The sequence below is a fragment of the Apodemus sylvaticus genome, chromosome 11, assembly GCF_947179515.1.
Source record: "Apodemus sylvaticus chromosome 11, mApoSyl1.1, whole genome shotgun sequence".
Lineage (NCBI taxonomy): Eukaryota > Metazoa > Chordata > Mammalia > Rodentia > Muridae > Apodemus > Apodemus sylvaticus.
In genome coordinates, this window is record NC_067482.1 from 96,240,809 (window position 1) to 96,256,906 (window position 16,098).

At 39.4% G+C, this 16,098-nt stretch overlaps 1 protein-coding gene across 1 annotated transcript in view; it reads left to right on the plus strand.

Moving 5' to 3' along the window:
• The window catches only part of Peli1 (pellino E3 ubiquitin protein ligase 1), a 50,920-nt gene that overhangs the window by 31,388 nt on the left and 3,434 nt on the right, over positions 1-16,098 (plus strand). Inside the window, exons 2-4 of the mRNA XM_052198488.1 lie at positions 4,390-4,528; positions 8,700-8,829; positions 13,247-13,348. Of these exons, the coding sequence (XP_052054448.1) occupies positions 4,458-4,528; positions 8,700-8,829; positions 13,247-13,348 (303 nt within the window). The 5' untranslated portion in view covers positions 4,390-4,457. The remainder of the gene's footprint in view (positions 1-4,389; positions 4,529-8,699; positions 8,830-13,246; positions 13,349-16,098) is intronic.

A 16,098-nucleotide genomic window follows, 5' to 3' on the forward strand; every position in this document is an offset into this window, starting at 1 on the left:
TAAGCCATTGGTGTTTTGTTCAGGAACTTTTCCCTTGTGCCCATGTGTCGAGGCTTTTCCCCATTTTCTCTTCTATTAGATTCAGTGTGTCTGGTTTTATGTGGAGGTCTTTCATCCACTTGGACTTGACCTTGGTACAGGGAGAGAAGAATGGATCAATTTGCATTCTTCTACATGTTGACTGGCTGCGAACCAGCACCATTTGTTAAAAATGCTGTCTTTTTTCCCACTGGATGGTTTTAGCTCCTTTGTCAAAGATGAAGTGACCATTGGTGTGTGGGTTCATTTCTGGGTCTTCAGTTCTATTCCATTGATCCACCTGCCTGTCACTCTACTCACACCATGGCAGTTTTTATCACTATTGCTGTGTGATAAAAAGGACCTTGATACCCAAAGTCCAAGTGGATGAAAGACCTCCACAAAAGTATGCGAGTGCCCTTGCATTTGGAGCATAGATGTTCAGAATTGCGAGTTCTTCCTGACAGATTTTTCCTTTGATGAGTATGAAGTGTCCTTCCTTGTCCTTTTGATAACTTTTTGTTGAAAGGTACTTTTATTCTATATTAGAATGGCTACTCCAGCTTGTTTCCTGGCACCATTTGCTTGGAAAATTGTTTGTGTGTATGTGGATGGCTGTGGTTTTTGAGATACCCTGACTGGCTGGGCACTTTCCTGCCCTTAACTCTCAGGTGCTGAAATGGCTTGGTCTGTACCCATGAATCTCATGCCCAGTACCATGAGATATTTTTGATTATCACAGTGTGTTACTGACTTCTAGGGAATGTAGAGGCCAGCATTTTTTTTGTCTCAGTACCACTTTCATGTCTGCCCATTTGTTACTAACCTAGAAATGACCAAAAGACTTAAGCACTGCACTTGTTTGTTCCTGGTTCATTATGCGCCCCACTTGTCTTTACTCTCAGAGCAGGAATCTGTGGCTGTGTAGTAGTACCGAGCAAAGGGTAGTCAGCAGCGAGCAGGGAGGGAACCTGCATTATTAAAGGGCATGGCCAGCCTTTCAGTTTCCCTCGTTGGGAGATAGATATCCACCAGTCCGTATTACAGAAAGTCTTTCTTTGGGATGACTTCCTATGAAAACAGATGTCGCTGACTGCATTGTATAGACTAAGTGGCCACAGACTTTCAGCAGTCAGACTAAAAGTTAATATATTTTATGGCTTTCTGTTCATTGTATCCCATCCCACTCCCCAAATGGTGCTGTTCTAGAGTTTGTTTTTTGCCAGGGTTGGGGGGGCTCATTTACTTAGGAAGGTTAGTCCCTCCCGTTGAAAGCAACATGTAATTTTCAACAACTCAGCTGAGCTCCACTGCAGCTGCTGCAGTAAACAGCCGTACTGTCTCAGCAAGATTTTTCTCTTAGCGGTTTTTTTTTTTTCCTGTGTCTTGGTAGAGTTAATGGTGTTATTTCAGATCCTTCATGCTATCACATTGGGGTAGGACTGCATGCACGTGCATGGTGTCAGCCCAGCTAATGTAATGACAACAAGCAGAACTGGTGATTGAGGCTTTAGGACAATCTTTATATGTATCCATACTAAATACTCGAATGATTCAAGAAATCATTTTGAAGAATTACATATCCTACTCAGATTTAAGAATACATAGAGAGTATTTCAAGGAAATGGATACAATAAACACTGTTAAAAATGCTGACCCATTATATAGACAATGGCCTTCTTATAAAGATTCTAGTAGTTTATTTTACAGACATCAAGAATTGCACTAATAGAGAAATGGCAGTTGTGGCACATTTTATTTGCAGTTTAACAATGCTATTTCAATGTCAGTTGATTTTATTTAAGAAAACTTAATCCTAGCCAGGTCACCGGTGATCCCAGTACTCAGGAGACACAGGCAGATGGATCTCTGAGTTCAAAACCAGCCTGGTCTATACAGTGAGTTACAGGACAGCCAGGGCTACACAGAGAAATACAGTCAAGGGAGGGAGGGAGGGAAAACTTAATCATTTATGTATGTAAGTACTGATGGTACTAAATTCTTTTAGGCTTTAGAATATTAGAGGGAAGAGTAGAAGTTGAGTTTGAACTTGTCCCTGTGACTGTAACTTTAGTGTTTCTGATAAAATTTCTAGTCATATCAGATACTTACATTAAAATTTACAACAGTAGCAAAATTACAGTTATGAAGTAACAATAACATAATTTTACAGTTGGGGGTCACCACAACATGAGGCACTGTAGTAAGGGTCATAGCGTTTGGAAGGCTATGACCTATCCTAAATTATACAGCAGTGCTCATTTTACTAGTAAGTTCTCAGGTCAGGACCAGGTGCTTGCTTATATTTTTCCCAGCTCCAAGATGTCCTTCATTCTACTTTAGTCCCTTTATTTTTAGAGACACAGAAAACAGATAGCTTTGGTTAAAGAGCTACAACTAAAACACGGGTTAGCACTTGTAGCTCTTGATCTGCTGTAAGTCAAGTATGGGCACTCGCATAACACTTTCAGACTTTAGGAGTAGTCTAATACTGTAATTTGCTAATGCTGTAATTTGAAAAAATATAAAAGGAGAGGTTTTTTTAAAAATATTTACTTATATTTTTGCTACCCTATTCTTTCAGTTGAGCGAATCCCTTTTAGTCATTCCTTTATGATACACCAAATTCTTCTTTAAATTTTTCTCTACCTGAAAATGTCTTAATTCCCTCTGATTTTATTGGATACAAAGTCTTCTCTTGACAGTTCTTATTATGCATACAAACAACATTAAATAGCCTGAAAAGATTATGTTCATGTATGTATGTATGTATGTATGTATGTATGTATGTATGTATGTGTCAAGAATTAGAGAAATAAAGGCCCTGAATTTGATAGCTGCAAGAGGGTGTGTGGGAAGAATTGGAGGGAAGAAATGGAAGGGGGAAATGATGTGTTATATTTTAATTCCAATAAATGAATAAAGTTTTAAATATATTAAGCCACTGTATTATGGATCTTGTGAGACATGCTGTCATTCTAATAGCTTCTTCACTGTAGATAAAATACCATTTATTTTTGTTTGTTTTGGTTTCCATTTTTAGAACTTATCTTGATGCTGAGATCATTGGGTTATCTAGAGACAGAATTGTTTGGTTTCATGCATTTCAGATTTGTTGAGTTTTCAGGCGTTATTTCTTTGAATACTGTTTCAACTCTGCAGGTTTTCTTCTTGAGGTTCCAGTGATGTAAATTTAGCTCTTCTGCTGTAGTCCCGCAGACCCAGAAGGCTCTGCCTACTCTGTTGTTCAGCCTACCTAAGAAGTTCTTTGTTGTAGTTTAATATTTGTCTAGTTTGGAGGTTCCCACTATGTGTCCTCTGTTTGCTTGCTGAGACTTTGTACTTTATCCCACTGTCCCAGATGCATTGTCATTGTTTTATCACGGCTGCCTCTGACTCTGTTGGGCAGTCTTCGATTCCTCGGCTCAGTCTTGTCCCCTGTTGTTACCTCTTCTGCTTTAAATCTTTTTAGTTCTTGGTATATTGGGATGATATGTTGGACCCTGGGTATTTTCACATTCTGTTTTGAGGCTGTACATTATCTAAACCTTCTCTTTGCACTGCCATTTCCTGATGCTGCTTTGCCAGCAAAGTGGATGTCTTTCTATCTGTTACTGACAGCAGATAAAGTGTAGGTTCCCTAGTCAACCTCTGTGGGCAGGTTGTGGGAAGTACCTTTCTTATTACTGCTGAGTGCATGTGGAAATGAGATTCATCCAGTGTTGTCCCTGGGATTGACCACCCAAGTGTGCTTGTGCACCTAAGTAAACGCCTTGACTCCTTCCCCAGGCTGCATTAACTCTATCCTCCTGTGGTTTTCAATCTCTGTTGTGTGGTTCCAGTGGTTGTCAAGACTCCACACTCAGTTCTGGCTGATGAGAGGGGGGGTTAGTATTTCTGTAGTATTTGGCTACAGTAGAATAGTTATAGTCAGAACTTTGTATCTACCAAGCTGACACTTTATTATTCCTTTAAACAAAAAAAAGTGTGTTTTGTCTTTTATATATATATAAAAGACACCATGGTGTGCATGTAGAGGCCAAAGGACAGTTTGCAGTAGTTGGTTCTTTCCCTTCACCATGTGGGGTCCCAGATCAAACTCAGTTATCCAGGCTGGTAAACACCCTTACCAACCTGAGCCATCCTGCCAGCCCCCTCCCTTAATAGATTTAGAAAAAACTTTCTATATGTTTACATTATTTTATCCAGGGTCTTTAATTAGATATTGTAGAAATAGTAGGAAAATGGACAACTTTGTTCTGTAAAGTGACAGACAGACAGACAGACAGATGTGCATTAAATACATTGGAAAATACTCTGTTTAAACTGGAATCATTGTTCATGTTATTAACAAAACTTTTTTCTCTCTAGGAAATAATGCAAAGGTGTCTCAAGGCTCCTGACCAGTGAACAAAGATTTGAGAAAGACAGCCAAGCTCATGTTTTCTCCTGATCAAGAAAATCATCCTTCCAAAGCCCCAGTAAAATATGGTGAACTCATTGTCTTAGGGTAAGATTTCTGCATGATGAAATATAGAACTCAGTATGGTGTACTCATTTTGGTCTCTGGGTTAGAACTGCTGTTATTCTGTTTTTAAGAATTTGTACCTTAAAGCGCACAGTGGCCTGTAACTCCAGATTCAAAAGATATTGCCATCCTCTTCTGACCTGTAAGCAACCACACACATAAATAAAAATCTATTTTAAAAGTACTGAATAAGCTTTACCTGTCCTCACCCTAGAAAAAGAGTTTGCATTTTCTGTCCCATTCTTTTGAAACATTTTCCTTAGCTACTTGGCCAACTTCCAAAAGACGCTTTCCCTTCCCTGCTTCGGGTGATCTTGTGTGCCTTGGTGTGTATTTGCTCTCTTCCCCTCTGAGGTCGTGTTCATCTGTGCACGGGGACCCGCTTTGCTCACACTTCTTGGTGACAGACTCACACAGCCCTGAGGGGGCAGGAAACCGACTCTCAGCCACAACACATAGGTGTCTGTTTGCCCCACCAATTGCTGCGTTTCATTGAAACTCCTAGAAAAGCAACCTGCAGAGTGAGGAAGAGGAACTTCCATTTCTTCAGTTATTTTAACCTAAACCGTGAATAACTAACTGTAAAACGTAGATGCAGTCTGTTAGCTAAGAAGTCTAGAAACCAAAAATTATGGAGTCTCCTATCCACTTGGTACTTATTTTTTGCCTAAATGTTTGACTCTCTAGACTTTGTTATGCTTTTGAGAATCAGACTGTTATAGCTTCTTGTTTATGTATGACCTTTCTTAAAATTTAACTTTATACATATGGGTGTTTTGCCTGCATATATGCCTGATGCCCAAAGAGGCCAGAAGGCAGCTTTTGATTCCCTAGGCTGGAATTACAAACGTTTGTGAGCCACCATGTGAGTGATGGGAAGGACCTAGGCTCTCTGGGAAAGGAACGAGTGCTCTCAGGTGCCGAGCCAACCTCGGCACCTCCTGCTTGTGGCTCCTGACTGGAGGGCGGGGCTCCTAGGCTTCCTAGTCTCCCACTATTAGTACTAGTGCTATTCCTGTGAACAAGTCCGCCATACTGGCCAAACTCAACCAAACTTATGTTGGATATGATGGCACATACCTGTAACCCAGCACAAACTTTATTTATATATAGTTTATGTATGTATGTATATGTATATATAGAAACAGTATTATAAATTTGGGGCTACATAGATTTTTACTCATGTTACATGATAAGCAGCTTTTAAGAAAAAGTATTAAGGGTTAAATTATTTTGCTAGGAAGGGTGATTTAAAATTTAAAATAAGATTTTAAGCTGTCCTTTAATTTAGAAATGTGTCAGCTAAGCTTTAGCAATAGTAATTACCTTTGTATTTAGTGCTTGGTAGCTTAAAATAGAAATATGATTCTAAAAGTGAAACTGGACAAGGTTGTCTAGAAGTGCTCAGAAGAGGAATTAGTTGTGGCCCTTCGGAAGACAGTGTGAGGGGCAGTATAGAGCCCACAGTAGGTTTCATGATAGTGCATGAGCTAAGGTAAGGTCTTAGTCATGAGATCCTCCCTTACAGAATCTTGTAACAAGACTCTCTGAATACCTCCCTGTCTCCCGCTCTCTCCCTGCATTTGTGGTGCTGGGGGCCAAACTCAGCCTGGCACATGGTAAGCAGTGCTCAAATTTATGTAATTTTTACATATGACAGGCACTGAATGAACTCCTTAGCTTTGAACTATGATTCTTTTTCCTTGTTAATTACTTTTTCGGGCCATTTAGTAATCACCTCTATCATCCTGAAATCCTTCCCTATTTTCTACTTCATTACTGTTCAGATAGGGCAGCTATATTTGAGAGGGCAAAGATTTTCATTAGGGTGAAGAAATAGTGAACAAGGAATATTATTGTTGAATTGCTGCTCATGTCTCACTGAAGCAGTAAGGAATGGCTCACACACAGCCCCCATCTACTTACTTTTCTGTTGCTGTAGTCAAACTCTGTGGCAGAAAGGGTCTCATGCTTTATGGTCCATTGTCACGGGACCCAGGGCAGGAGCTCAAAGCAGGAACTGAAGCGGACACTGGACAAATGCTGCTTACTGGCTTGCTCAGCTTGCTTTCCTACAGAGTCTAGGACCACTTGCTCAGGGGTGGTACCACCTGCACTGGGATGGACCCTCCTGTATCAGTAATCAATAATAATGCCTCTCATACTGACTGAACGTCCACAACTGACTCTACTCCATCTCCCTCAAATGCCTCAAACAAGCTTGTATCAATAATCAAGAAATGTCCGCAGGTCAGTCTGAAGGGGGCAGTTCTTCCCTGAGGCCCCTCCTCCCAGTTGACTCAGTTTATGTCATAGGTGGAATCATACTCTGGTGTGCCACTCTCATTCTGGGACTTCAGAAAGCTAATAGCTCTCCTCCTGCTTAATCTAGCAGGTTTGCTTTGTTTTGCTTTTGACATGTAGAGTTCAGTGAGTACTTCCTGGTGTGTGGTACACGGCTGGCTGCTCAGGCTTGTTTTCACTTTCCCAGTTGTTTTAGTTGTATTTCCTACTTGCTTGCCATTGAAATTTACATGTGCTCTAGAGCAGTGATCGGAAGATTGACACAGCAGACGTTGGTGTAACTCATTGGGATAGAGCTTAGTCAGACAGGAACTGGCAACACACCAGTGCTCTAGTCAGGTAGCTAGGACTTTACAAGGCCAGGCACTGGTTACTTCAGAAGTTCAGCCTTTAAAGTGTTGGGTTCACAATTAAAGGAGAGTCTATTTCAATTACTACTGAAAAAATGTATAAAATATGTGTGTGTGTGTGTGTGTACCTTAAGATATATAGTCAAAAGGAATCCAATTAATTCTTTTGCTCAGTTCTTGCTTATATAGATACTTTTTTTGAAAAGCATGTTTTTTTATTGAAAAAGGAAGTGAAAACATTTTATAATAAAGATTTACATGGAAAATATTTCTGATAAAGTAGAAGAAAGAGATATATAGAAAAACACGTTGAAATTGACAATTTTCATGGAAAATTAAAGAATAAAGTGGTAGACATAAAAAACATTGCTAAATTAATTGAAAAAGGAAGTAGAAGCATTATATGATGGAATTGAAGATTTATATGGAAAATATTTCTGATAAAATTGTAGGAAAATGTAGAAAAACATGTTAAAATTGAAGATTATCGTGGAAAATTTTATATAGATATAATAATGGTAGGCATCAAAGTATTCCTAAGTTGATTGAAAGTAGAATTATAAACATTTTCTGATAAAGTTGAAGATTTATATGTAAAATATTTCTGATAAAATTGAAGAAATATATAGAAAAACATGTTAAAATTGAAGATTATCATGGAAAATTATACAGATGAAATGGTAGGCATAAAAATAATTCTAAGTTGATTGAAAGTGGAATTATAAACATTTTCAGGTAAAATTGAAGATTAAATGGAAAATATTTCTGATAAAATTAAAGAAATATATAGGAAAAATGTTAAAATTGACTATTTCATGGAAAATTATACAGATAAAGGTTTTTTATGTCTACCATTTTATCTGGGTTCTGATGTTGCCATGTGGCCTTGGGTTCTGTTGGTAGGGTTCTTGTGCTTGCCTTTTGCCATCTGGTTATCTCTGGTGCTTGTTGATCTTGCTGTCCCTCCTGTGAGCCTGTAAGCCTGTAAGCCTGTGTCTGTACACCTGGGAGATCAACTCTCTTCTGGCAGAGTCTGTGCACAGAAGGCTGTGGAGCCACCTGGCTCCCTGGTGCAAATGGCGGCCTGAAGACGTCTGTCCCAGCTGCTTCACCAATTGTCTGATTGTCCGCCTTGTGCGCTCCTAACTGTTCCCCTCTAGAGAGAAGGTGGAGACCTCACCTCTGTGCTCAGAAGTGAAAGTGCTGCTGGGCGATCACCCTCTCCTGGCTGGCCGTGCACAGAAGGCTGGGGAGCTGCCTGGCTCTCCGGTGCAAATGCTTATATAGATACTTAAAGCAGTGTACAATATTTCTCTGTGGCTCAAAACATAGCCAGAAAGAATCTCCTTTTGATTCAGACCCAAGCAGCTGGTCTGGAAATCAGCAGTTGCTAGAAGGAGTCTGAGGTGATCGAGAAGTGAAGGCACATGTAAGGCAAACAATAACTTTGTTTTGTAACTTACAAGAGATCAGCTAAACTTTTTTTCCTTTCTTTTCAGGTATAATGGATCCCTACCGAATGGAGATAGAGGAAGGAGGAAAAGTAGATTTGCTTTGTTTAAAAGACCTAAGGCAAATGGGGTGAAGCCTAGCACCGTGCACATTGCATGCACCCCACAGGCTGCCAAGGTAAGGTAAAGTTCTAAGGAAGTTAACTTGGAAAGTTGAGATATTCTTATGTGTGGTCTGTGTTCTCTAGTGCTTCACATTTCTGTTTTGAATTTTCCTTTTGTTTGTATTGATGGTATTTGAAAGGCTACCATATGGAATTCCCCCATCCCTTTTAATGACAGACCAGAGGCAGGTAGGAATTAAAAGAAAATACTCTGATTCTTAAGGCTCTGTGGGTCCTCTGAGTTTATTTTCTTCTTGGTGTATGGCATGCTTACATTTTGCCCCGGCATCGTGTACAGTGGAAACGTATTCTCAGAGGTGCCCACAGTGTAACTTCTCACCCTCTAGGTCTTGTCAGTCCTCCCAGCCCCATTTCATGTCCTCACCAAGTTTTAGAGGCTAGACCTTTAAGGCACTATAAAAGTAGAGGGAATTCTGAATCCTCATTTTGCCTTGGAATTTCTCTCTTTCCAGTTTATAGCACAAACTGAATTAATTCAGTAATGTGGTATCCAGGTAAGAACAATTACAGAGTTCCTTGACTTCTACAAGTTGTACATAAACATTACAGCATCTGTGTTAAGTCCTTATTAGGTTAAATAAATGAGCTGCATAAAAATTGGTATATGTTACTTATTTTAGGTGCCTAGTTCTTGAAGTTAATTAGATTTCAGCCTTGTTTTATATCCAGGTTAGATATCAAGCCTTGATTTGGCTGTTCCTTGATTACTATTTGAGAGCCAAAGCGTATATAGAAAGGCTGTTCTTTCTGAGGTGTTTCCTCCTGTTCCTTTGTAGAGAAGGAGTATGTTGAGTAGCCGCTCCGGCTACCTGGGCTGCTCTATAGTGCTGGCCCATTTGGAATGTACCACAGTTTCCTTCTGCTGAGCAGTCCAGCGAGTTACAAGATACTGAAATAATTGGATCCCTGTGTACTAGAAGTCATTTAATCACTAACATTGTTACAGCCAAAAGCACTTAAATATTTTCACATGTCTCTTGGCTGTTTAATCTGGTCTCTGGTTGAGGACCACTGTCAAGGGAGATGTTTATAATCTACCTCTAAAATACTTTCTCATTTTGTGTGTGGACATGCATGTATGAGTATGCCTGCTTGTGAATGCTTGTGTACATGCCCGTGAAGGCCAAAGGTCAATACCTGGTGTCTTTCTCGTTCATTCTCCATTTTAATTTTTGAGTCAGGGTCTCACTGAACCTGGAGGGCTTTGATCACAGTGCACTGGCTGGCCAGCGAGCTCCAGGTATCTTCTGTCTCCGCATCCCTAGCACCAAGATGCTCTCGGCCCTGCTTCCTCAGTTTCTTATATTACCTTTTCCTTCATATTTTCATTGTTAGCTCCTTTACATTACCAAGCCTCCCCAAAAAAGAAACAAGAACTGAAAAATTAATGAGTGTGAATTTTTAAAAGTTTTGATATATCATGCAGAAAATCTAGGATGGATTAAAACCTTGACTTTCACTGAAACTCAGACTTACCCTGATGTGCTTCTTTTTCCTGATCTAAGAAAAGGTATAACTGCTTAAAAACAAACAAACAAACAATTACAGCCTCAATACCCACTAACTCTTTAGAAATTAAGAATTAACTTTCAGAACTAAAATGTAACTCCATGGTAGGGTTATTTATTTCCTAGCATGTGGGATGTCCTGAGTGTTTGATCCCAGCATAACAATGCTGACTCTATCTTTGGCATGTGGCTTATGTCTGTAATCTCAGTGCTTTAGAGGCTAAAGAAGGATAGAAAGATCTAGAACAACATGGGCGACAACTTAAGACCTGTCCCTTGCTCCCTAAAAAAAAAAAAAAAAATCCCAGGAGTTAGCAACGATTTGAAATTTTATTCTCTTAATGCAGAATTGTGTAGATTTTAAAATGTGAAACAATTCTAAATACTTACGAATACATAAATATGTGATAAAACATTAACACCATCCTTGTAGATTATCTGTACTATATTCTTGAAGGCTAGCAAGATGGCCCAATGTGTTGAAGCTCTTCAGTAAACCTGACTTACCTGAGTTGCATCTCTGGAGCCCACATAACAGAAAGAGAGAACTGACTCTCACAAGCTGTACTGATTCCCACCCATGTTTGTGCCACACATGTACATACACAAAATCACAAATAAATAAATGTAACTCTAAAAAACATGAGTCTGTTTGATTGCCCACACCTATGTAATCCCAGCATGTGGAAAACTAAGATAGAAGATCCAGAGTTCAAAGCTAGTCTCCCCTCATTGTGAGGAATAGGTCATCCTGAAGTACACAAGACACAATGCAACACACCACATAGATGAGATGAGAGCCAGATGTGGTGGCACATGTCTGTAATGCCAGTACTCTATAGATGCTGAGACAGAAGATCTCAAGTTCAAGGCCAGCATGAGTTGTATAGCCAGACTCACTCTCTCAAAACAAGCTAAAACGCAGAAGCCCAGTATGGTGGCTCTTACTTTCAATACCAGCTCTCAGGAGGCAGATGCAGGGGGTTCTCTGTAATTCAAGGCTAGCCTGATCTACATAGCAGGACCAGCAAGGGCTATATACAGAGACCCTGTCTCAAAACAGTCCACAAACTAGTGAGATGGTAAATTTGCATTTTAAAGCCTTATTAAAACCAAGTAGTTGTGTTTAGGGATTTATTACCTTTAGATATTTGATAAATAACTTTTTTAATATTAGAACTTCAAAAGGCCTTGCCTATTACAGATTAGCAAAAAAGCAAAAACAAACATTTCCCCCTTTTTTACTCTGTGTAGTCACTCTTGTGCCTTTTTATCTGTTTTCTTCTTATATAACCTCCTTTGTGCAATAACTAGGTTTTCCCCTTCTGATATCATCTTCAACTTATTAACATAGGAACACCTGAAAATAAAACTGAGCACTTTTTTTTTATTCGATATATTCTTTATTTACATTTCAAATGATTTCCCCTTTTCTGGCTCCCCACTCCCCGAAAGTGCCATAAGCCCTCTCCCTCTCCCTATTCCCCCGTCCACCCCTTCCAACTTCCCTGTTCTGGTATTCCCCTATACTGCTGCACTGAGCCTTTCCAGAACCAGGGGCCACTCCTCCATTCTTCTTGGACTTCATTATTCCAGGTTTCTAGGCTAATATCCACTTAGTAGTGAATGCATACCATGATTAATCTTTTGAGACTGGGTTACCTCACTTAGTATGATGTTCTCCAGCTCCATCCATTTGTCTAAAAAATTTCATGAATTCATTGTTTCTAATGGCTGAATAGTACTCCATTGTATAAATATACCACATTTTTTGTATCCATTCCTCCGTTGAGGGACACCTGGGTTATTTCCAGCTTCTGGCTACTACAAATAGGGCTGCTATGAGCATAGTGGAGCATGTGTCCTTATTGCATGGCGGGGAATCCTCTGAGTATATGCCCAAGAGTGGTATAGCAGGGTCCTCCGGAAGTGTCATGCCCAGTTTTCTGAGGAACCACCAGACTGATTTCCAAAGTGGTTGCACCATCTTGCAATCCCACCAGCAGTGGAGGAGTGTTCCTCTTTCTCCACATCCTCGCCAACACCTGCTATCTCCTGAGTTTTTAACCTTAGCCATTCTGACTGGTGTGAGGTGAAATCTCAGGGTTGTTTTGATTTGCATTTCCCTAATGATTAATGATGTTGAACATTTCTTAAGGTGCTTCTCAGCCATCTCAAGTTCTTCATGTGAAAATTCTTTGTTGAGCTCTGTACCCCACTTTTTAATAGGGTTATTTGGTTCTCTGGGGTCTACCTTCTTGAGCTCTTTGTATATATTAGATATTAGCCCTCTGTCGGATGTAGAGTTGGTGAAGACTGAGCACTTCTTTTAGAAGTCCAGTTTAGGAGAAGTCAAAAATGTGGCCATCACAATTGCATCTATTTCTTCTTGTAATGTTTAATCATCCGGAACATTTTTCTGTATCTGGTCTGGCGTATAGTAAAACTTGTCATCTGTAGGATTAGAAAATGAGCTGGTAATTCTAGCTGTATATATAATTTTTATGTCACTTTAAAAAACTTTTTCTTGCAAGATTTTGAATTTTTTCCTTATCAGAAAAATACTGGATGTTAGTTTCAGTTTCCACGTGGTATTTGATATTAATTCCCTTAGAACTTAAAGCACTTTTAAGAGAAATATAGATTCTTAAGAATTTTAAATTTACATTTTTTTCTATGACTGTTGAAAAGTATTCTGTAACCCTTCAACCTGAGGAAGCCACAATTGAAGTTATATAGTTTCTTCCCTTAAATTCCAGTCAGTGTGTGTGTGTGTGTGTGTGTGTGTGTGTGTGTGAGAGAGAGAGAGAGAGAGAGAGAGAAATATTTTACGTTTCTTTAATGAAGAGATTTTTCTGATTTGATGACTGCTAATATTTGCTATAAACCCTTTCATTCATAGGCAATAAGCAACAAGGACCAGCACAGCATATCCTACACTTTGTCTCGAGCCCAGACAGTGGTGGTCGAGTACACTCATGACAGCAGCACTGACATGTTCCAGGTACTATAACATGGTTTCTTTTCTTTATAAAAGTTAAAAATCTATTGTTGCTATGATTAGATTAAATATTATGCTTTCATGCTTATGTTTAAAATAGGTATTGATTTTTTTTTAAAACCTCATCTAAGCGTCATTACAGTATAGTTTAAAGTGGCTCTGAAGTTGGAGAGTTAAGAGCACTTGCTGCTCTTGCAGAGGACCCAGGTTCCCAGGACCCACATGAGGTGCCTCATAACTGCTTGCGGCTTCAATTCTAGGGGATCTGATATCTCTTCTGGGCTCCAAGGGCACCAGGCACACACATGCTGCACATATATGCATACAGGCACTCATATGTAGACATGAAATAAAAATAAAATATTAAAAAAAAGTGAGGAGGGAGGGACCCTGGGACCTAAATTCCTGGTAAACATCTCTTAGCTACTCTATGCATCCATGTCCTCTTCCTCTGCAGAGTACAGAGTGTAGTCTCTCCCTCAGACTGTGTGTGTGTGTGTGTGTGTGTGTGTGTGTGTGTGTGTGTGTGTGTTTGGCCACTACCTCCTACCTTCCTCTCTGAGCAACACAAATTACAGGTAATGTCTAACTGTTGACATCAGTCATAGGGATTTGGTTTTCAGCACATGTCTGGGCAGAGCTAATGGTATAATAAAATCTCTTTGTCTGGCTCCCATTTTCTGGACCAATCTGGTACTGATATTTATTTTTATATGCTGATAGATTATAGAGCAGTGAATCCTGAAGACATAAAATTCTTTTTATTTTCTGTCAATATTATATTTTCTAAGAAACCTAACTAGAATCGACTATTGAATAAAATTATTATCTCAATTGTTTTTTTCATTTTTCTTCATAATATTCAATGAAAAGGCCTAGAGGTGTATTTAATTTCAATCATTATCAAAATATTTTGAGGCTGATCTCTTCTCTAACCTGTAAATGAGCTGTAGATTTAAAAGAATAGCATCTTTACAGTTAATATTAGAATGTGGGTGTTTTTCATTTCTCTTTTTTTTTCACTAAACTAAATAAACAGTATCCATAGTGACGAAAGTAATATAACATATGTAAAATAACATAATAATAAATGTTTTCCACATTTCTATCAACAAGCAATTAAGATGAATGTGGTTAGCTTTTTTAGAAAAAAAATCAAGATGATATGTTTGGTCATGTATTTGAATTTAACTTCAGAAAGTACTTTGCATTTCTTTACCTCTAATCTTTGTAGTTGGCTCCTTGTTCTCCTAAGTTCATTTCCTAGTATCAGAAATTAGTTTCTACATGGATCATCCCTATGGAAAGTTGAGCATATCTGCACTGTGAAGCCCAAGAAACCAGTCTAGTAATAGTAGTCAATTAACTCATCTTTGAGAGGCGACTTGTCTACATTCCAAACTGTGTGAGAACATTCCTGGGAAGTCTGTCGGGTAAAAATTCAGATTCCAGTCCAGCTAACTGTGTAGGTGCTGCCCTACTGTGTAAGTGCAGAAGGCAGACTGCTGATGGGAGGAGGGCACACACAGGTCTCCAGAGTCTTCCTCTCATCTGTACCTCCTTACCACGCTTAGTAGTACTGTGAACAACAACCAGGACAAAGGTATCATGGGAGGAAAAAAGGAAGGCTATCAGAGAAACAGTATGAAATGTGGTAGATTGACGATTCTACTTAGAGCTAGAACATGGTGCATAGAAATAACAAATTAGTTTAGATTGAATTTATTTAAGGAAAATCTTATGTCAGCTTCTGTCTCATGTGGAAAAATTTAATCTGCACTATTGTACAAAGTTGTAATCCCCACTACTTACTAAGGCTGGAAGAGGTAGAGTTCTGGGCCATCCTGTATATATACCTAAGGACTACAGCCAGACCCTGCCTTCTACCCCCTACCCCCACATACACCCAAAGGCATCATGTTTGTAGAGAGTTGATATTTCAAGTGCCATCATTAAGTCATATAATACTGTGTTGTAATGCGTTAAAGAACTGATGACTTCTAAATGTTTCCATTATACATACCACTTTTATCATGTGACATCCATTCATTTTCCTTTTTTCCCTATTACTCTGAAGATACAAGTAACTTATTTGTGGGCTAATACTTTTGAAATGGTTTAACCTGACACCTGCCTCACCCAGGGCTCAGAAATGAAAAACTACCTGGGTATGTGACAAATTCTGCAGCCGACATGAATTCCTCTTCTGTGTTTCCTTGGGAAACCTTGGACCAAAGTATCTTTGAGGCGCTGTTCTTTGAAGTTTAGTTATTTGATGTCTTATTCCTTATCAGCCTAAGTGGTTGGAGGAGAGGCTTGTTGCTATAAACAAGCACAAGCAAAAGTAAGAACTAAAAGCTGATAACCTAGTGAGAAGTGGAGAGCTGTTCCAGAGACTGAGCAAGGCTGTGCACAGCCATTAACAAGGGTCAGTGCTGACACAGCTCCTGCACACAGCAGCACTTCCCGTGGTCTCAGCCGGCTCCACAGTGTCAAGGTCTAGGTTCACTTGCGGGCCGTGGGCTCCATCAAGGTGGGTATAGGTAGAAATATGATGCCGTCTACCTTAAAACAGCTAAAGCTAGAGCCGTCTAGGCTTCTTGGCTACATTGGATTCTTTGTTCCCTAAGGGCTTTAGAAATTCCATCATATGTTCCCACTTAATTCTGTGCTCAAGGCGACTGCTATATCAGAGTGTGAGTGATTAGTTTTCAAAGGGGTAGATGTTCCCATAGTTAAGTATTGTTAAGTTT